General features: G+C 39.3%; 1 protein-coding gene across 1 annotated transcript in view; it reads right to left on the bottom strand.

Annotated features, from left to right (window-relative positions):
• arhgap5 (Rho GTPase activating protein 5) overlaps positions 1-22156 on the bottom strand; it is a 99719-nt gene that overhangs the window by 4613 nt on the left and 72950 nt on the right. The window contains exons 5-6 of the mRNA XM_028037112.1: positions 7545-7676; positions 2724-2829 (exon numbers count right to left, since the gene is read on the bottom strand). Of these exons, the coding sequence (XP_027892913.1) occupies positions 2724-2829; positions 7545-7676 (238 nt within the window). The remainder of the gene's footprint in view (positions 1-2723; positions 2830-7544; positions 7677-22156) is intronic.

Raw genomic sequence — 22156 nt, 5'->3', positions numbered from 1 at the left:
ACAACACAACCTTTAGAATAAACATGTACGAGCCATCAGATTTTATACACAAATAATTGCTGCTAGCACCAAATGTTTGTGTGGCTGTGGGACACAGGAAACGGTCCAAGAAGAATTCAAAACTTAGTAAAAATGATCCAATAAGAAGAAAACTACACTAAACCTAACAGCAGAAGTCAAGCAGTATAATGTTCATGTCTATAGTAATTAAATAATAAGATACATATCCGGGATCTAGGAGATTCTAGAGGCGTCCCTGTGTCACCCTGAAGTGAGATAAGTCACTGGTAGCTCATTGTTTATGGAGTCAGAAAGATTTTTTGCCTGTCAAACGTCACCAATTTTGATTGAGTCACATGTGTGGCTTACAGAATTTCTTTTCCACACAATATACTTTAATTTATTTTCAGATACATAATTTCTTTTTGCAAATGAATTAACACAAAGCTTTAAACTTCTACAGCCGCTGGAAAAAATCTTAAAGTGTGAATCAAATATAAACCAGAGGTGTGCTTTTATTTTGAAAGGAGGGCGCTGCAACTTGTGCTGTCGCTCACGTCAAACTCGAGAGCAGGCTAGCTTTACTGTCATTTCCAAAGAGGCGGCTAACTTTACTGCAGTGACAGATGGGGGTTCTGATGCTGGCTGTCGGCTTCTATGTAACACTTCTGATAATAAAATAGAATAGAATAGAATTCAACTTTATTGTCACAAGCAATGAGATGTAGTTTGCATCTATCCAGAAGTGCTCTACGAGATATAAATATTTATTTACAGATGTACAAGACTATGTATGTATGAACTATAAGGGGTTATAGCAAAGAGATATAGATATTGTGTATAAATATAAATATGGGAGCTATATGCACAGATTATACAGAATATACAGAATATACAAGAATGTTAGGGAATGGATTATATCATGTATATACAAGATATACTTGACTGTATATCTTGTATATAATATAATACAAGATAAATAATGGCAGATAATGCTAACACTACTGTAGGAGCATTAACAATGTTATTTAAAATATTCATTGCCTCACTCACTGAGTCGCTTGCAGCTATTTTTTGTCCGTGAAAACCCTCTTTTTCCTTCCTGGGGTCCAATCAGAAACTGAGATTTTAAGTTAACTTCCATTGCATGTGAGTACATGTGAGAGAGTTTGTAAGTTTTGTAAGTTCTCATTGGGATCACTGATTATTATATAATGTTTATCAAACAGATAATGCATGGAAATTATACAGTCTGACTGTATTTAAAACAGAAAAGGCACTGACCTTTATTTACATGCAACTTTTTGATCAGAGAGACAATTGATACCAACTGCTTCTTAGTGGCAATAAAACAGCAGGTTTGTGTTGCTAAGGTAAACATGTCTGTTTATTACCAAAACATTCATCATTAATATTGATGTCCTGCAATAAGGACTTATTTGGTAACATTTACAATATGAAGATAACTAGCTCACACTCAGGCTGAAACAATTAATCGTATTAATTCATTGTTGAAATAATCTACTAATTTAGAAATCAAAATCGATTAATTAACAGACTTGTAAAGTTTTAGAACAACCTGGTTCAAATTCAGTAAAAAATCTATTATGTTTTGCTGTTCAATTGCTGTTCCCCAGATCAGCCCTACACTGTATTGATTGATGCAGCAGAAAGAGCATGAGCTTTTTACATAATATTAAAATGATTTTTAGCTTCACTTTGGTGGAAATGATCAAGGTTTTACTAAATGGATGCTGTTGTTATACATTGGGAAATAAAATGTTTATTTTTCTATTCAAAATACAGGAACTGAATTATTTGTATTTGCTTTTTCTTGGGCTGCACAGTGGCACAGTTAGTTGTTTGAAAGACGACCATTGACACCTTACACAAAAGGGCAAGTCATAAAATCTCAGTCCATTGCAGAGCAACACAGAGACAGACAGAACAAACAACCATGCACACACACTCACACCTAAGGAGAATTGAGAGGCCAATCAACCTAACAGTCATGCTTTTGGACTGTGGGAAGAAGATGGAGTACCTGGAGAGAACCCACACATGCAGAAAGAACCCAAGACCTTTTTGCTGCAAGGCATCAACATTACCTGTCAAGTCAGCAGTCATCCCCATGACTGTGTAGTCTACAGAACTAAACTGAGAGACAGTTTAAAAACCTTTGCAGGTATTTCAAGTTAATTAGCTGATTAGAGTGTGGCACTGATATCTTCAATATAGAACCTTCTCAAAATATTCAAATTTTCTGAGATACTGAATTTGGGGTTTTCATCAGTTGCTAGTTCTAATCATCGACATTAAAATAAATAAACACTCAAAATATATCAGCCTGTGTGTAATAAACACAAGTTTTACTTTTTGAATGGAATTACTGACATAAATCATGATTTTTTTAATTTTATATATATATTTATTTTATATACTGCATGTATATATATATATATATATATATATATACACACACACACACAAAGAAAGTGTAAAGGATGCATAAAATATTTGAGAAAATGGAAAATGGAAGCAGCTGAAAACTTCCCCAAGATCGACACCAGGGGGCAGCAAAGCAGAAGGAGAAGCAGCTTACTGGCTTTCTGCTAAAAATCAAGCATTGATGTTCAGCTACAACCAGGACACCTCTGGGACAGGTTCACAGGATGTTTATCTTGATTTCTTGTGTGTTTCTCACTGTGTGAAACTTTTCTTACCTGTTCAGATGTGTGATTATGTATTTGAAGATCTGGTAGTTGATGGAAGGAAACTTCTTCACAATCTCTCGCAACACCTCTAGCCGCTCAATGTAGTCCATGAGTTCTAACACACACACATGTACACACACACACACACACACAGGGAAACTGACATTTTACAAACAGTTTGTTTGTGTGTGTGACGATATGAATATCAAATTTTTTATTCATTAAAGAGTGAAATACTTATGGTCTTTATTTAATTAACATTTTGATGACTGGATCTAACAAAAAAATTAATTGTCCCAGAAAAATTTAATGCTACATATTTTAAAGCATATTTTAATGTATATATTTTGAAATATTTATTTTTTATGACTATTTTTCTAACTTTAAAGGGGACATATCATGCATGCAAAATCCACTTTTTCAGTTCTTAACGAGATCCAGGATTAGTTGAAAATGTTGGCCTAAATGCCACATACAACACTGTTGGCTCTAATAAAAAAAGTGAGGAGAATCTGGATCGCTTCCCACACCAAACACAATTTCTACATTTGTGTTCCCAACATTTTCCTCCAGAAGTCTTTAACAGGTGAGTGTTGCCTTCACAAGCTAAAAACAAATGCCATGTGGTCAGTTTTTATCCACAAAGCGCCTATGACAGAACACCTTGATAGTGAAACATGCCTCGAGAAACAGACAGCACTGGAAGGTCTTTGGAAAGCTAAAGGAGTTCTGCGGCAGTAGAACCAGCGACACTACTGCTGCCCAGTTTATGTCCAGACCAAGACCGGACCCTAACCAACTGTTACCGGACCGGACACAGAACTACAGACGCTGGAGAATACATCAGAGAAGCAGTGCTGGGAGCTCTTTTAAATGCTAACAGAGCTAGAACACTGGTATTGAAAACCACAACAGACACTGGAGGAAGACTGGACCCTAAACAGCCGTTACCGGACCGGACACAGATTAAGTCTATTGTTACAACTAATCATGAATCCTTTTTTACACATTTTTTGTGTACTTTGTCTAGGAGTGCAAAAATTTTTTAAATAATTTTCTCCCAGTTCTGTGTAGATATCTTTGTACTCATTTTGGGTTATATTTTTCAGTTTGTTAATTTTTCACTTTAATATTTTTCTTGTCTATGACGTCACCGCATTTGCAGTGGATCTGCTAAACAAGGTCATGGCTATTCAGTTTTGTTAATCCAACACTTTTTTCCTTGCAGCAATTTTAAGATAAGATAAGATAAATGATTATTGTCATTGTCACAAGGACAACGAAATTCAAAAGGTGCCATCAGTCGGTGCACATGCCCAAAAACAAAAAATAACTGTCTCACAATTCACACACAACGCAAGAATCAACAAACTGGCAAAAAAAATAAAAAAAAATAAGAACAGCCACATTCTCACATAGATCATTTATGATGATTAATGGTTGTTTTTGATTGCATTTAGTTTTGTTATTGCTGTCGGGTAGAAACTGTCTCTGAGACGGTTGGTTCTTGTTCTGGTTGCTCTGTATCTTCTGCCTGAAGGCAGCAGTGTGAACAGAGAATGTCCGGGGTGAGAAGTGTCCTTTGTGATGTGTTGTGCTTTTCTTAGACAGCGGTCGCTGTGCAGGTCCTCCAGTGAGGGGAGAGGGCAGCCAATGATTTTTTGGGCTGTATTCACAACCCTTTGGAGAGCTTTCCTTTGAGCCGTAGTGCTGCTGTTATACCATACGCAGATACAGTAGGTCAGTATGCTCTCTATGGAGCACTTGTAGAAGGACACCAGCAGCTTCTCCTTGATGTTGTTCCTCCTGAGAACCCTCAGGAAGTACAGTCTTTGCTGGGCCTTTTTTATCAGCTCGAAGGTGTTCATGTTCCATGTGAGGCCCTGCTCAATGTGGACCCCCAGGAAACGGAAATCAGCTACCCTCTCCACACATTTTCCCCCAATGGTTAGTGGTGTAATGTCCGTTTTATTCCTCCTGTAATCTATTATGAGTTCTTTTGTCTTTGAGTTGTTGAGGAGCAGATTGTTCTCCCTGCACCACTGCAACAGCCGCTCCACCTCACCCCTGTAGGCGGACTCGTCGCCTCCTGAGATGAGCCCCACCACTGTGGTGTGATCAGCAAACTTGATGATGGTGTTGCTGTGGTGGGCAGAGGTGCAGTCGTATGTGTACAGACAATAGAGCAGGGGGCTCAGCACACAGCCCTGTGGAGAGCCAGTACTAAGGCTGAGGGCAGTGGATGTATGTTTTCCCACCCTAACTCTCTGCTGTCGGTTGGTCAGGAAGCTCAGAATCCACATGCAGGTGGAGTGAGGGAGGCCCAGGTCCCCCAATTTGTCCACCAGTCTGTGAGGGAGGATGGTATTAAAAGCAGAGCTGTAGTCTACAAAGAGCATCCGCACATAGCTCCCCTGCTGCTCCAGATGTGACAGAGCAGCATGGAGGGCCGTGATCACAGCGTCCTCTGTGGATCTGTTGGCTCTGTAGGCAAACTGGTGGTGGTCAAAGCCAGGAGGGAGAAGTGCTGTGATGTGACCCCGGACCAGTTTTTCAAAACACTTCGTCACCACAGGGGTTAGTGCCACTGGCCGGTAGTCGTTGAGGCAGGAGATGTGAGGTTTCTTGGGTATGGGGACTATGGTGGAAGATTTCAGGCAGGATGGGACTGTAGACAGGGCTAGGGACTGGTTGAAGATCCTGGTGAAGACTCCAGCCAGCCGATCGGCGCAGTCTTCAGGACATGTCCAGGGACGCCATCAGGTCCAGCAGCCTTCCTTGGGTTGACAGCCCGCAGTGTGCGCCTCACCTCGTGCTCCTCTACAACGAGGAGTGTGGTGTTGTGGGTTGCTTGGTGTAGTGTGGCTGCCTCTGTTGGCTTCACCTCAAAGCGGGCAAAGAAGAGGTTCAGCTCCTCTGCCAGCGTGGCGTCGCCTTCCGCAGCTGCGAGGTTGGTCCTGTAGTTGGTGAGATGCTGGATTCCCTGCCACACCTGCCTGCTGTTGTTGCTGTCAAGGTAGCCCTCTATCCTCCTCCTGTAGTCAGACTTAGCCATTCTGATGCCGCTCTTCAAGTTAGCTCAGGCTGTACTGTAGACGGTCCTGTCCCCAGACCTGAAGGCGGCATTCCTGGTCTTTAGCAGTCACTGGACCTCCTGAGTCATCCAGGGCTTCTGGTTTGGGAAGACCCGGATGCGTTTATCCACAGCTACAGTGTCAATACAGTTGCGCACGCAGTTGCAGCGGCTCATTGCTGCAACTGCTGCTTACATTTGAAATCTTGGAAAAACAAAAAAAAATTGTAGTCCAAGTTCAGTCCAAGTTCAGTTTTGCCAAAGTTGCAAGTAAACAAGTCAAAATGTTCAGTTCTAGTGTTTCTTACATCCTCCCGCAGCATCACAGCCTCTTCAAAATGTCTGGTTAAATTTTATTTTTCTTGGGAATGTACCCACATAAGTCAAGAAAGTCTGTTTGTTGAGCACTTACTGACCACTGATTCAGCAACCTCTTCCAATATCAGGAGGGATTTCTCAAAATACTGTTAGATTGAGGCGTCAGTTCCCTCTCTCTATGGAAACGATGAACACAGCAAAGCAATTAGCTCCAAATGACACTAAAATGACAACAAAGCTTACTTTAGACATACATTTTCTGTTGATCATGAGGTCCTAGCTGTTGTAAAATATTTTGACTTAAAACCAGCAACAGATTTTATAGGAAATAAATGAATAATTAGTTAATACAGATTACAAGACTGACTTGGAAATATCAGCTAATTATATTTAGAAATACATTTTTTAACTAACAGAAAGAGTTTTATTTGAAACCGGAAATTGAAATGTGCAGTAGTTGTCTCAGCAGGTTTTGCTTTATTTTATTTCCTCAATCTCCTCTCTGATCACTGCACTGTCTGTTCAGCTGCTACATTTTGTTTCTTTGCTTTACTTATTAAACGGACAGAAACAAAGACCAGCATCCACATGATCATTTTTGAAGCTCCTGTCTCTACAAGTAGCATTGAGACTTCTGCTTCTGTTAGCAGTGTGTGCTAGCTTTTAGCTGCTTTCTCGAGGATATAACTGTACTGCATGTTTTGAAATTAATTATTGCGTTTTGTTTTTGCAATTGGGGAACACATGCAAGTGCATTCAGTGACGTTTTTGACGCTTCGTTAGCTAACTCCTTAATTATGTTTAGACTTTGTTGTCATTCATACTGTGGCAACTTTAATATTTTAAAAGGTATCTGACATGCATTGACGCCATACTTAAACTATGGTCCATATTGTAAGTAGTTGGTATGGATCCACTTTTATAGACCATAAGTGAATCATTTACATGCGAAAAGGAAGGATTTAAAAGCATGATATATTCACTTTAATCTCAGATTTTGGAAGAAAAAATTCTGAGATTTAGCTCAGAAATGTTTATTTTGTTTGTTTTTTTCAGTGACCCTAATCCTCCTCCATACATTAAAACATGACAAGTATAATACTTATATTTGAATTATCCATCTTAGGATTACATATGTTGGAAAACTGATGCAGAGCAAGCTTTTCACTTTGCCTGACATTAACAGGAATAGAGTTTGGTTTAGTCCAAGAGCTACTGCATTTCACAACTTTACAAACAAGTAAGTAGTGTGATTTTTTTCTTCATACTCTGGATTTCTGAGTGTTTGTTGAACTTTAAACATCCAATAAAAATCTTCACCTTCAGATTTCTATCTTCTAAACCTTAAGATAGAAGTCAGAAATGTAGTAGGCAGACATTTCTGACAGCCTACTACTGTCAGAAATGTCAGTTGTTAATGGATTATTGGTGGTTCTTACTTGCAGCTTCCACCAGCTCTGGGTGCAGGCTGTAGGGGATCAGAGGGTCAGGCAGGTCAGCAAAGAAAGCCTTCAGCGCTCCAGCAACAGCATTCACTGCCAGGTCCATCTCTCCAAAATCAATGCTGTGATCTACACAGAAAAACATGACACAGCAGCAGAGAGGGTTTATTTTTTGCAACACAACATGGAGAAATGCCGTGTCCAGAAAAGGCTTCACTGTATCTATCGACTTAAGGAGGTGTAAAGCAGACATTCAAGGCGATCATAATAAATGAGGAAAGGGTTTTTGGCTCACCAAAATTGGACAATAGAAAATTGTAAAAAAGTTGCCTGGTCTGATGAGTCTATTTCTGCTGTGACATTCGGATGGTCGGGTCAAAATTTGGCGTTAACAACATGAAAGCATGGATCCATTCTGCCTTGTATCAAAGGTTCAGGGGGTGGTGGTGCAGTGGTGTGGGCGATATTTTCCTGGAACACTTTGGGCCCATAAGTACCAATTGAGCATTGTGTCAACGCCACACTCTACCTGACTATTGTTGCTGACCTTAACCATCCCTTTATGACCACAGTGTACCCATCCTCTGATGGCTACTTCCAGAAGGATAACAAGCCATGTCATGGAGCACGAATCATCTCAGACTGGTTTCTTGAACATGACAATAAGTTTACTGTACTCGAATGGCCTCCACAGTCACCAGATCTCAATCCAATAGGGAATGGGAAATTCACATCATGGATGTGCAGCCGACAAATCTGCAGCATCTGTGTGATGCTATCATGTCAATATGGACCAGACTCTAAGGAATGTTTCCAGTACCTTGATGAATCTATGCCATGAAGATTAAGGCAGTTCTGAAGGAAATACGGGATTCAACCTGGTACTAGCAAGGTGTACCTAATAAAAGCAGACATTCTTACTTTTGAATAATATTTAAATCAAACTTTTAATTGACAAGAATAAATGATATATTGTTGCATAATATCTTTAATCTTCAGCCAGATGCTGGAGGGCATCCCCTCTGTCTATTGACTGGGAGGATGGACTCACCTGTCTGCCATGTCTGTCCACCTCTCTGTTTTCATAATAGTATGATGCCATATCCTCACACGTGATTGGCCACAGGCACGTGCAGAGAAGGAGAGGAGGAGTATTGAGCCTATTTTTCTTTATCTGTTTGTCAGGAAGCCTGCTTGTCCCACTCAACAATATATTTAGCTAAATATAACAATTTACATTTAAATTAGTCTGGCTGCCCTTGGTCTAATAATGACTGAACATATTCTCAGTGCCTCTGCCTCCATGTTTTTTTTGTATTTTGTAATTTGCAAATTGTATTGAAAATTATTTTCCATACAAGTGTTCATCCAAACAAACTTTTTTCTAAATGTTCTATACATACCATCCAAGAGAAGCTGCACATACATTCTAAACCTGCATTGGACAAAACAACTTTGCTACTCTGTATATTACCCAATCTACCCATACACTTACTAATTAAAAAGAAAAATTCAAAATCCAGTTTTCTTATCTGTTCTTCATCCCAATTTTAAATCTCTTCTCACTGAAAATGAACTTTAAGCAAACTATTTACAGTCTGTAGCACTATAAGGTTACCCCAAACCAACAGTATTATTCAACAAAGTCTGATCTCCAGGGTGAAATAAAACCCCACCAATTTTCCAAATAATTCTTAAATTTTCCAGATTCTAATTGGATGGAAAAAGTCAGCCTTTCCATAATATAAATATTGTGGATTACGTCTTCCCTTTTAGGAGCTTCTGCCTTCAGCCATTTCTTAGTAATGGCTTTTTTGCTTACTACCAACATAAGCCTATACATATATTTATCAGCTGCTCTTGTTAATCTTTCCATCTACATGTACAGATGTAGATGTACTCTTTCCATGTACAGAACGTCAAATACTCACCCTCTGCACCTGATCCATACAATTCTTTAAATCCTGCCAATAGGGTACCATGTAGGCACAATCCCAAAACACATGGAAGTGACCCGCTCTGTCTTTTCCACATTGCCTCCAACATCTTGTATCTTGGTATATTCTTTGTGCTGGTGTAAAGAAATATCTTACAATATTCTCCCATACAAACTCTCACCATGAAAGGGAACAAGATGTTTTCCATTGCTACCCACATATGTCCTCCCAGCTCTCCTTTGACAGTCCACAGTTAGCCTCTTTTTTCCATCTTACTTTTATGCATGTTGTATTGCTTTTCTTAAGATTTTCCAATCCTGTGTACAATTTAGAAATTATTTTCTTCCCCACCTTCAATTCATTTGCTGAAATAAACATCTTAAAATCCCCGATTCCAATTCAATTACCATTTGTTTTGGACTATAAGCCACTATTTTTTTCCTGGTGCAGTTTGGTGCAGCTTTTATGTGGATTTTTCTTCAACCACTAGGGGGCTCTTTAGCAGAAAGTGAATCATTGGAAGTCAAAATTGGAAATCAAAGAAGAAAGTGCTAATTTTCATTTAAAACAAGCACATGCTAGCAGCAGGCACGGCGAAGAAATTTCTTCAAACTCATTCCCCCTCATCATGGAAACCACACGAAGAAGTTCATATGATGCAGCTTTTAACTTGAGGGATATCGATCTGGCAGTACAGATCGATAGCTGTTGCACATAAGCTAGGTGTGAACGAGTCTATGGTTTGTTGGAGACAGAGGGCTGCGTCCTTAATAGGAGATTTATTAAGGATGCAGCCCTCTGCTGCGTCCTTAATAAATATCCTATATGTACGTTTGTTATGGACCTTTTTAAAAAAAACGTTGTGGGTGCGGCTTATAGTGAGGTGCACTCTATAGTCCAGAAAATATGGTAAATTAATCTTCTTTTTCCCCCCCAAAATATCAAACAAACAGCTTGAACATTCTGCAAAGTATGACAGCAGAAGAAGTAGTACTGTTCAGGCCAAAATAAAACACAAACAGAAATCAACAAAATGCCTGTCACAATCCTGATTCTATTGCAGCCCATCACATATTCCACATATCATCTTTTTATTGAGATATTAAATTCAACAGTGTATGTCCTCTAATAGAATTGCCTTTGGGAACTGCAGTTAACATGTTCTTCAGTCACTTGTACCTTCATCCGAGATGTTCAAATCCTTGACATACTTAATGAAGGGATTCAGATGAACTCAAACAAATCCTGTTTGCCCTTTAATACATGTGTAATCTTTTCCAGAGGGAGGGCAGATCCATTTCCATATTTGATTGGTTACTTTTTTAAACAACGGTTTAACAACAATTTGACAAGTTATAATTCACACCCTTGACTGGTGCACATGGGCAAATATTATAGACTTTACGCAAAGAGTTCATCGCAGAGGCAACTAAAATCAATCAATAAAAAAATCCTTTCTGAATATGGACACTGAACAAAATGCGTCTTGCTGACTGGGAGCTGGCAGCATGTTGAAGAGTTATGGACTGGACACTTTGGAGCATCTGGTTCAGAAGAGCATTCAAAACCTTTGGTTGAAATGGCGCATTTAATTCCAGTCTCCAGTACAGACCAGAGAAAACTAAAGAAAATGCAATGTTGTATTAATCCATTTATAGTCTAAACAGACGAGCCGGCAGTTTATCTTGAGGAAATAAATAAAGATGCATTAGTTAATTAGAGCGTAACATGCACAACTAATGCGGACGCGGCTCCGCTGCTCCGAAGAATTAAACTTAACTCATCCTGCGGTTTTAACAAATGGAGCTGGAAGACGATACCCTACCGCGCTCAGGACGAGAGCGACATGACATCTGTCCGTTTCAGAGAAGCAAAGCCACGCAAAAAAATCCTCATAAAAGCGCATGTCTGGACCTGGCACAGTGTAAAAGAAAGTTCAATTGATCGATTTGGATCAGACAGATCCAACTGACTGATGAACTAGCGCAGATTTCTATGCAGATGCGACCAGGAGGAATTTGTGAGGCTGAGCGTTCAGACCGCAGCAGGTGAAGTGCTTGTAATTTAAGTCGTTTAATTTAATTTATTATGCTATTGGGGCCACGGTCAGTGGTTTGTGTCACTACCGAGAAAAAGTTAGATGTGTTTATGTTTGATTGGATTTAGCTGAATATTAACTAAACTGCATAAAAATGCTACTAAATAGCCTATGATGATTATAATTTGTAAAATAAAATAGTACATGACCGATTTTTTTAATGCTGTTGGTCAAAATGACGAAGAACAAAAAAGTCTAGCGTGACCTCTGCCTGCAGCAGTGCCACTCTCACCCCCTCCCTTCTCAATTTTCCTAATACTTTAGATCTGTTAACTGAGTTAAGCATCTCATTCACATTAAAAGAGGCCAACTTTAATACCTTTTTCTGTGTTGTAACTCTATGTAACTCCTTATTTTCCACCTTTATACCTTGAAGGACCTTTAGACTACAGATAAACAAAGTAATAATGAACACACAACTGAACAATTTTAGAACGTTCACTGAAGAACTCGTGACTAGCAAAAGAACTTCCAAGAGTAGGGTCTGCATTTTGACCCTTTTTGAGCCATGTTGATACCTGCCCAAAAAGATTTCCTCTCCCTGCCAGAGGGACTGGGCCCTTTCTGTTGCAGTTAGCGTTGTTCATAATTACTCCACAGCTCTAATATTCACAACAAAGGGGAGAATGCCCCGACCCCAGTGAAAAAATTCCCTCAGGAAAAAATTCTGTTAACTTGACCGGAATTATCATTCACTAAACCCCCTGTTTCTCCTCTCAAACTTGAATAGACCCATTCAAAAAAACTAAAAGATCTTAAATACCTCTTTTAAAAGACAGTGGTCCTTAAATCTTATCTTGACTTCTCTCAAAACATTGCAGTCGTTGTTTGTATCCTTTAACTGTATCTCTGGGTGTCCGTCCTTTCCGATGGTCTTCCAAGTTAGGCGTCAGATCTTCTCCAAGCTGTTCTCCGCTGGTCTGGTCACCCCCACCCAGGGCCGGCCCAAGGCATAAGCAAACTAAGCACAACTAAGTTTAGGGCCCAAGGCCCACCAACAGGCCCCCTGAGTGGATCTGATTTTTTTTGTTGTAATAATTTCTATGTCATTATAATATCAAAAACACACAATTTCACCATGAGGTGATTTGTTTTCCAATAATATATATTTTTTATAATGTATTTAGGAATCATTATTTTATGGATAAAAGAAAAAAAGAAATTGCTCTTGGGGTCCCTGGTGGCCGTGGAAGGTACCTCACACTTTGTCAGTAACATGAGCTGCCGTGCAGAGCATCCAAACATCCAAAGCTCCGGTCAGAAGTTAAGTTAGCAAAACTATGTCTCAAAAAAGGAGTTATCCTTCACGGAGGGAGAAAAGAGGACGAATGGGAAAAAAAAGCCAAGATAAAGGTTTGTTTTAATGTGTCTTAGTAATGTAATGTCAAGTCAAAGATTTTTAAAGCTGCTAATAGAAAATTACCTGGAACGGTCCAGTTCAACAGCTAAACATTTATTCTAGGGTCTTTGTGTATGTGTGAAACTGAGTTTAAACTTTAAATGAGTTGATTCTCATGGTGGCTCTGGATATTTCTGAGGTATTTTTGGCTTCAAACCGTGTTTGATAGGGTTTGATAAGAATAATTAAAACTTCTCAATGTTTGACATTGTCTAGCAAAATGTTTTAACGTCAGGCTACATAGCTGCTACATCGATGAGCTGCTCTACGCTGTAGTTGTGGATTTGTTGTTTGCTGTTGAGCATAATCATTTTGTGGCTAAAACAAACATTATTTTGACATCAACTTCTGTGTTATGTGACACTTCTGTTAAAATCATTTGAAGGCTCAGAATCAGTCCAGTACCAGTACTGGTCCACATTCTCAGGGGAGAAAGACTCACCAGGTATAAATTACATTTTTAGCTATTGGAGTTATGCTTAAGAGAAATTTATTTAATCAAAGAATCTCATGAAAATGTGTGTAGGGCTGCACCGATTGCAGTTTTCTGGCCAATCCCTGGATCTTTAAAGAGCCTGACCTGCTGATTTTGATTTTGGTTGATATGAATATTTTTTGTCTGAAATGTCGCTAAAAATAGCTAGAAAGTCACTTAGTTGGCAACAGTGGGGTGAATATTGTTAACTGCAAACGTGCAAACCTGACCCGATTGATTTTTAAACCTTTGCTGATGAAGATAAGATCAGGGGATAAGATGGGTTTCGCGTGTAAGTATCGGCCAATCACGATCCCCAAAATTAAAGAAATCGGCGCCCAGAAATCAACTGGTCGATAAATCAGTTGGCAAATAAATGTATCCTATATTACTAGAGGTGTGCCAATAGATCGGCCACCGATCATAATCGGCCGATTTCCATGAAAAAGTGTATGTGTAGGGTACTGTCTCTTGTTGCCGATCACCAAAACAATCACGTTTAATCTCACTTCGCAGCCTGCGTGTGCAGCTTATCTCTTCTTTCCTTCACATTGCGCAACCGCGCAGAAACAAATCTTGTCGTGTGGAACTTTAACGCTCTGAGAGTGAATGGGGAAGTTTGCACGTTGTGGAGGAAAATTACCTCGGGGGTTAAGCACGTCAAAATGCATCAACACAACGAATCTAATATGACATTTAAAAAACAAGCACTTGACGGAGTTTGGCTACATCGAGGCTCAACGCAAGGAAAAACATGACATCCGGAGTGGCCAGATAGCAGGTAAAGCAGCGCACAACTACAAACACTCACCCGGATTAGCATGATGATCAGAAAGCTAAACAAATAACCCGAAAAATAATTCAAGTCTTTGAGCTGACGGTGAAAGACGCTGGATCCGCTCTTGCTGTTGAACCGCCACTACGCTCTACTGCTAGTAATATTTCACATACGGAGCGCATTTTCTGCTCCTCCCGGAACGTCTGCTGAAATTGCAGCATGTAACGTAAACAACAATAACAACAACAACAACAAGGATTTCACATATTAAAACTTTCGCTATGTCCAAACATGAGAGATAATTTATGTATAAATAAATAAATAAATAATAATCGATCTCCTCTCCTTCCTCCTCTGTTCTGCAGAATTACTTCGCTCAGTCAGAAACAACCAATCAGAGCCAGCATTAATCAGCTAGCCATGCTCTCAGGAAGTTTTGATTCAGTAAACCATGATTGTTTATTTTGATGCAACCTGCATTGGACTTTGAATGAATGTTTCTCTCTCTTTTACATTATTTGATATAGGCAGTGTGTGATTTATTTGACTCGTGTATAATTTAGGGTACAGAGAACCTTACTGTTAAATGTTGTTTAACTGGTTGCAGGTTTTCCAGTTGTTCTTTTGACTGAGTAGCTTCTGTATTGTGCCTGCAAGTATGTTGCATGTTTATGTTAATTAGGTGAATTTATTACCAGATCATTTTTTAATTTTGCCAGATCACATAGTATCATTTATAACTAACGCGAAAAATAAACAGTCAAATCAGGTGATCGGCTAAGATCAGTGATCGTATCGGAATCGGCAGCAAAATCCTGATCGGAGCATCCCTATATTTTATACATGTATATAATGTAAACAGCACTGCCTGAGATGCAATACGTTTATAGCAGGCTCTGAAGCTCATAAATTTTGTCACTATAGATCTCGATGGTGAATCCGAGTAGGGATGCAGATCTAGAGCCTAATGAGTTCTAAATCTGGAAGGTCAAAGACGGCTTCTGACAGAGTTTCTTTCTCAAAATGTTCTCTATAAATTCCGTCATCGATCCGGCTCCGTCCTCTGCACCCTCCTTGAATCCATGAATCCAAACATTCTCCCTCCTTGAACGTCCCTCCTGATCCACAAGCTGTGTTTCAAACTGTTTCTGTAGCTCCAGGAGCTCAATTGTAGCATCCTCAATGTGTTACAAACGCTCCTCCTCTTCTTCTATGCATTATCAATCTGGTGTTATGTCGATCAGCGTTTTCCCATCAGACACGGTCTTGTGCAAAATCCTGTTCCCCTGTGAAAATCTGTTCCCACTGCAGCCAGAGAGGATCCGTTCATGTTCATGGCCCTTCTGATCCATTTCTCGGTAAAACAACTCATGTAATCATCATGTCAAGGTTGTAACATTCAGTTTAGTCGGCTGCTAACAAAATTCTAAACTAAATAAATACACGAGGTCTTGTGTGGAGGTCTCCTTACACTGTTTTGTGTTGTTTTTTTAATGGTCAAGAGAATCGTTTTTTTTCCTACTTTTGTCACTCCCGCTTGACAAAAAGAGTAAGTCACTAAACAGTTTTCCAACACATTTTGTGAATTTATCATTTTTCATAGCTAATATAAGAGGAGGGAATCTGGCTAATAGCAGGGCATGAAGATTAGACTTCCTGAAAAGACGAGAAAATCCCCTTCTAATGTAAAATATGACAGATTACTGGATAAAGGAAATTTCTAGTTATTTTTTTAACAAACTCTGCAACTCTGCTTATTCCTCTCATCATCAACAACAAATCCTGTAATTGTGGTAACATTTGCTCTTTATTTGCCAAAGTTATGAGGGGGAACCATATATTTTAGCTGCCTGAAATAATCCATTCCCCCTCTATGACATGGGAACAAATTAATTTGCCAGCATTTCACACAAGAACGGTTCCCGCTGTGTCTCCTTGCTGGCGGCAAAATATGCGCGCGCTTGTATGCAGGGGCGCTGCCAGGAATCTTGGGCCCCATGACAAAAAATTAAATTGGGCCCCCCACGCAGTTGCTGTTACAATTTTTGAGTCTATCTGACCCATCAAAAGCGTCACAATTTTAAAGTCTTGCAACTGCCTTGCTTTCTTTGGTCCAATACTGATAACTAGCACAATATTTACTGCTCATGAATTTTACATGCAACAGTCCACATACAGTTTACAAATAGGTTGCTTAAATTTATTCTATTAGTTTTAGATTACTGAAATGTCTCTCCCCACCAGCAACAGTCATAGACAACGTGCAAAATATACATGAAGCAATCCAGACTTCTGAAAAAATGCTATGTATTTGCATTTTATTCAAGCTGCAGTATATAACTTTAATAAAATATATTTTCTCCATATTTGTTAAAGCTGTCACCATGTCATCACAGTTTGTTATGAGACAGATAATCTGTGAAAACACCTGCTCCCTGAACTACTATTACTGGCTAACGTAATGCAACATTCCAACCAAAACAACCAATCAGAACCAGTAGGACAGTCTTAGCGCTGTCAATCAACCTCATTCACTCACTGCTAAATGTGCTAATGGTGGAAAAACAACTTATCATTACAGGAAAAATGTTTATCTGCTGTCATTGGTAGCTGTGCTAACTAGACTGATCATTCACAACAATCGACACTAGCTACAGTATAGCACAGTAGAAGGGGATGGAGGATGAGCAGCCACATGAGATTGTGATTGACAGAACTAAAACTCTCCTGTCTCTGATTGGTTGTTTCTAGATAGCACTGGGAGAAGGCAGAGGAAATAAGTTTTTAACAGATTATCTCTCATGCTATACTCATGTTAAAACATAATGACAGTTTTAACAAATATGTAAAAAAAATGTTTTTTATAAAAGTTACAGACTGCAGCTTTAATTTCACTTAGGAGGGGACGGGTCAGGAGGGACGTGGGTTAGAGCTGCTGATGAGTGACCGACTCATCTGTTGTTAAGTGGAAAAAGATACAGGTACAAGTTAAATATATGAATATGTTGGTAATTTCTTTCCTTAATTCATTAAATGTTAGTGAAATGGAGGCAAGCAGTATTCTGTAGCTAAGCTAACTATGCTGAATGGTTGATAATCTCACACAGAGGTCTACAGACCTCTCGGGGGGAAAAACTGGGTTACAAATTGACACATTTACCGTTTTCTCTCTCTGTCTCTCTATTTTTTGAAAACCTAACTTTATTATTTTTCTTAGCATCATAGTAACAGCCACAGTCGTTCTTGTTTTCTGCTGTCTGCTGCTGAACATGTCACAGTCATGGTTTTAGGCTTAATGTTTATTTTGCTATTATTAATAAGTGATTGCTGTGGTACGAGGAGAAAACTCTAAACAAATCGCTGCACTTTACTGTATGGCTAGCTAGTTGTTACTGTATCTTACTCTGCAGTTGGAGTCACAATGTCTGGGATCATGAGCGCCCCCTACCATGAGGCAGGAGAACTGCTTGCCTCACCTCGAATCTGTTCTCTGCCATTTCTGATCTCTTCTCAGCACAGGAAACACGTTACACACACAGTTAGTGACAAAAAACATTGTACATTATATACATAAGCTAAATTATGGAAAACCAGTTCATATATTAAATGTTTTTAACCATTTTATTGGCAACAAACAGACAGGAGGAACATGCTCCCATAGAATGGCAGCCAGTGAGGTTAGAGAGAGATTTGATCAATCCCAGGTGAGGCTCAGCTCACTGCTGCCTCAACAGCTGCACTTCCAAGCATTTGAATGGGAAAATGCAAAAATTCAGTGATTTTGAAGAAAAAATAATCAAAATTGGTTAAGCTAAATAAAAAATAAATGCTTTACAGTACAAACCACAGGGTGAAAATAGCAATCTAAATTATTTTATCATATTTTCTATTTTGACAAGTGAGGCTCTGCCTCACTTTCCTCCCCTGACTGCACATCACTGATATATATATATATACATATATATATATATGTGTGTGTGTATATACACACATATGTGTGTGTGTCTGATGAGTGCGCAGTTGCAAAAAGGTGAAAAAAGTCTGACAACCTATCCGAACCATGTTGTTTGAGCTTTTACGGTGTCCTACATCTGTAGTTCTCTAGATAAGAGGGCTGAACAAGCACGCGCGTATTTTGGGCGGTGTGGAGCGACGAGGAGATGCAGGATGAACCGTATCTGATGGGGAAACGCAGATCGACGCAACACCGGCTGTTGGCAACTTTAATTTTCTCTTTAATTTCTTTTAGAGTATCAGAGTTTTCTTGACGGAAGTCTCGCAACTCTCGAAGAATCGTTTCCAAATATGCCATGTTAAAGGCAGACGGACCTCTTTATGTTCAACAATAGGCCCTCTGTTGCTTCTTTAGCTAAATCAGCTAGACGGTAACGAAGCTAACATTTCATTACCGTCTAACTTAGGTTTTTGCCGTATTTTCCTGTAATTAGAGTAAATACCCCTTTTGAAATATCATTTTCCAGACTTTTTGTTGATGAATTGTCAGATTAATCTACACCACTTCACTTGGTTTGTGAATAAAAATATGGAGCCCTCTAGGGGATATGGGGTCTATTTTTTTATTTTGCATTACCTCGCAAAAGATTTTGCGTTCTCTCGCAATAATGTATTGATTAGTTCATGTGTCATAATTAAATACTGTAAGAATTTCTTACGGGGCCATTGTACTTTCTGCGATAACATAAGGTTTTTGTAAGGTTTCATGTATGTTAATATCTCGTTGTGAAATATCTGACGTTTTATATATTTTTCTTTAGGATAGAAATGCACCACAAACCTATGATATAAACAGAAACTTTCTGTAAGAAAGAAAGAAATAAAAATACAGCCAAAGTATTTGGACTATTTCTGAGTTATTATCACAGGGTAACAAAATGATCTGACAGTTTTTATTGTGTCTCTTTTATGTTGGTAGCCTGAATGGTTTAAAGGGCCGTTTTCATGTGCAGTTCCATCGCAACCTTACACAAACAGACAAAAATATGCAGTGAATAAATCGATTTTCAATCTGTTTTTTGCATCAAAGAGTTCAGAATAAACACTGATTCTCTTTAAACGGGTATAAATTTGAAACTGACATTCATGACTGTATACAAAATACACAAGCAAATATTGCAGTAAGCATATTGCGAGTGAACGCAAAACTTACTTATTGCAAGGTAACGCAAATGTTTTGCAAGGTAACGCAGAAGAAACATTTTTCCTCATGTACCCTAGGGGGCTCTGTATAAAAACATAGGTCTAGTGTTGCAGTCAGAAAAACTGTTTCTATTTATTTTTTGTAATTATCCTCGCGATAGCGGGAAAACCCTCCTCACCCCCAAACACAGACATGGTTTGGCTGCAGAGAAAACTTCTGACTTTAATTTTATCAGGCTGCCCCAGCGCTGGACTAAACGCCTGTTTCACTACAGGCAGCCTAAGTCAGTCCCACCGCAGTGGGTCAGAATCAGAATAATCTGATATAGAGAAACGGTACCGCCACTGTCACCACGACGCACCTCAAAGCCCTGTACCGCCTGTTCACTGTTCGCTCTGTGCTTCACCTTAACCTAATGTTACTACCAGGCGGTTCACAACACTGCTGATGGGATCTGGGCTGGAGGTGAGCAGCTGTGAATAGAAGTTACTGTAGAATAGAAGAACCTTCACGGCAGTAAAAGTTCCAAATGCTATTGACATTTGGAACTATTGGAGCTCCAAATATGCCAATAGCATTTGGAGCTCACAAAATATCACATAAACATCAGTGAAAATACTGTAACAATAATTTGATCCGCAGCATGCTACAACTAAATAATGAAATAAAACTAGAAAATTTTTGAAGAAATTTAGCCGGGGCCTGCCAAACCATGCCCGTCGGTTTGGGCCCGGCGTTGTCATGCTAGAAATTAGCATCGATGCTAAAGAACGCTGCAACGTAATCAATAGCATGTGGAGAATCACAAGAACGTTAAGTAAGGTGGACGTGCACCATTCAGTATGATGTAAAATTTGTCAAGGCTTTTATTTTGGAATTTTTGTGAAACTTCATTTCAAAGGGCCAAACTAATCCCATGCGTAATAGTCATTGGGTTAAAATAGTTATATAATGCTCAAAACACAAGTAGTTGATGTAAAAATATTAAAGGCTTTTATTTTGAAATGTTTGTTAAGCTTCATTTCAAAGCGCCAAACTAATCCTATGTTTATCAGTGCTTTGGATAATAAATTCACATAATGCCCAAAACAGCAAATACCTGATGTAAAATTGTCAAGGCTTTTAATTTGAAATTTTCAGTATGCTTCATTTCAAAGGGCCAAACTAATACCATGTATAACAGTGCTTTGGATGAAAAAGTCAAATAAAGCCAAAAAGAGCAATTACATGATGTAAAAATATTTAAGGCTTTTATTTTGAAATTTTTGTTAAGCTTCATTTCAAAGGGCCAACCTAATCCCATGTGTAACAGTTACTGAGTTAAATCAGTTATATACAGCCCATAGCAGCAAGTAGTTCTAAAGGCCAGTTCAGTCCTGATCTGTTTCAACTGAGGGTTCCACTATAGATAGAACTACAGTGATGCGTATTTGTAGTCCTAATCAGCAGCCAATAGCCTCTTGAGTTCCGTTGCTATGTTAAATAAGTTTCACACCAAGGTGTGAACTGTTAGTGACAGAGCCTCAGACAGCCTAGAAAATCCTGTCGCATGACTTTTGTCTGTTATTACACAATAGCCAGCCCCGCCCTCCTCATCACAACTCCTTTGGGCTGACTACTGACCAGTTCTCCGTCTAACAGGTCCGGAAAATCTCTGAGACTTGGGTATTACCCTAAAAGTGCTCTATGAGAGATAATCTATTTAAACTGGTGGCGAAAGCGACTCGTCTAGCTCTAACTAACTCCAATCCAGAAGTTATGACCCTTGTTAAGGAAAATGATTATTTAAGTGCTAAAATACTTACAACATGTGTAAAGGTATAGCCAACACTTTTATTGGAACAGTTTTATGTTGAGCATGGGGGAGCTGACAATAGCAGACATTTAAACAAGCAGGGCTTTTTTCCTCCCCCGCTGAAGACAGAGTAATAAATTTACATTCCGATAGGGGGCAAGAGACTTCTTGGCGCCTCTCCCCGTGCCAGACAGAGATGAGCACGAAGTGGTTCGCCCTCTTACTGAGATTAAGTGTTCTTCCCCTTCTGGCTTGACGGAGACCAGACGCCCGTTCGAGTTGGGTGTAAAGGGGGAGACTTCTCAGGTTCTCTGGGGCCGAAAACAGGTCTCTGATTGGTTGAACAACGGAACGCCTTCTTTGCATATATTAAAATACGGAAACTCCTCTTTGGTATAAGATGACGTACACGGAGCACGCCGAGAGAGTTTTTTCTCCACGTGGGCGCCTTTGTCTGTCTGTGTGTTTCGTGTTTGTTTTTTGTCTCTCTTTGTGTGTTGTTATTTTGTGAGAAAATGCATATCTCTGTATCTCTGCAGCTTTGTTGTTCATTGCTTTGTTTATGAATTAAACTCTGTGATCTGTGACGTCAACACGCTTTGTTTAGTTTCGTTTTACAGCTGGCCGCCGCTCGCCGAGAAGAACCCGGCTGTGTTAAGGAAGAGACGAGCCACACGTTTTGTTCAAAGTTTTAATAAATTCTTCCTCAATACCCTTTACAGTTAAGAAACAATCAGCTGAGTAGCCCTCGCAGCTGCTTAATTCCAATAACCATTTCTGTTAACGGTAGCTCACTTTCTAAATTATAACCCGCTCTTGGAACCGGCTAGATTACGTTTAGTGACTCAGATGTAAGTCCCAGGGTCATTATTTACACTCACCAAAGGAAATTATGAAGCCACCTCTTTACTGGAACCATGTACATTAGTTTTACCTTTATTAGAAGAACTGAAAAATGATTAAACGACT

This window comes from Xiphophorus couchianus, chromosome 13 (genome assembly GCF_001444195.1).
Source record: "Xiphophorus couchianus chromosome 13, X_couchianus-1.0, whole genome shotgun sequence".
Lineage (NCBI taxonomy): Eukaryota > Metazoa > Chordata > Actinopteri > Cyprinodontiformes > Poeciliidae > Xiphophorus > Xiphophorus couchianus.
This window is presented reverse-complemented; position numbering and strand designations above follow the sequence as displayed.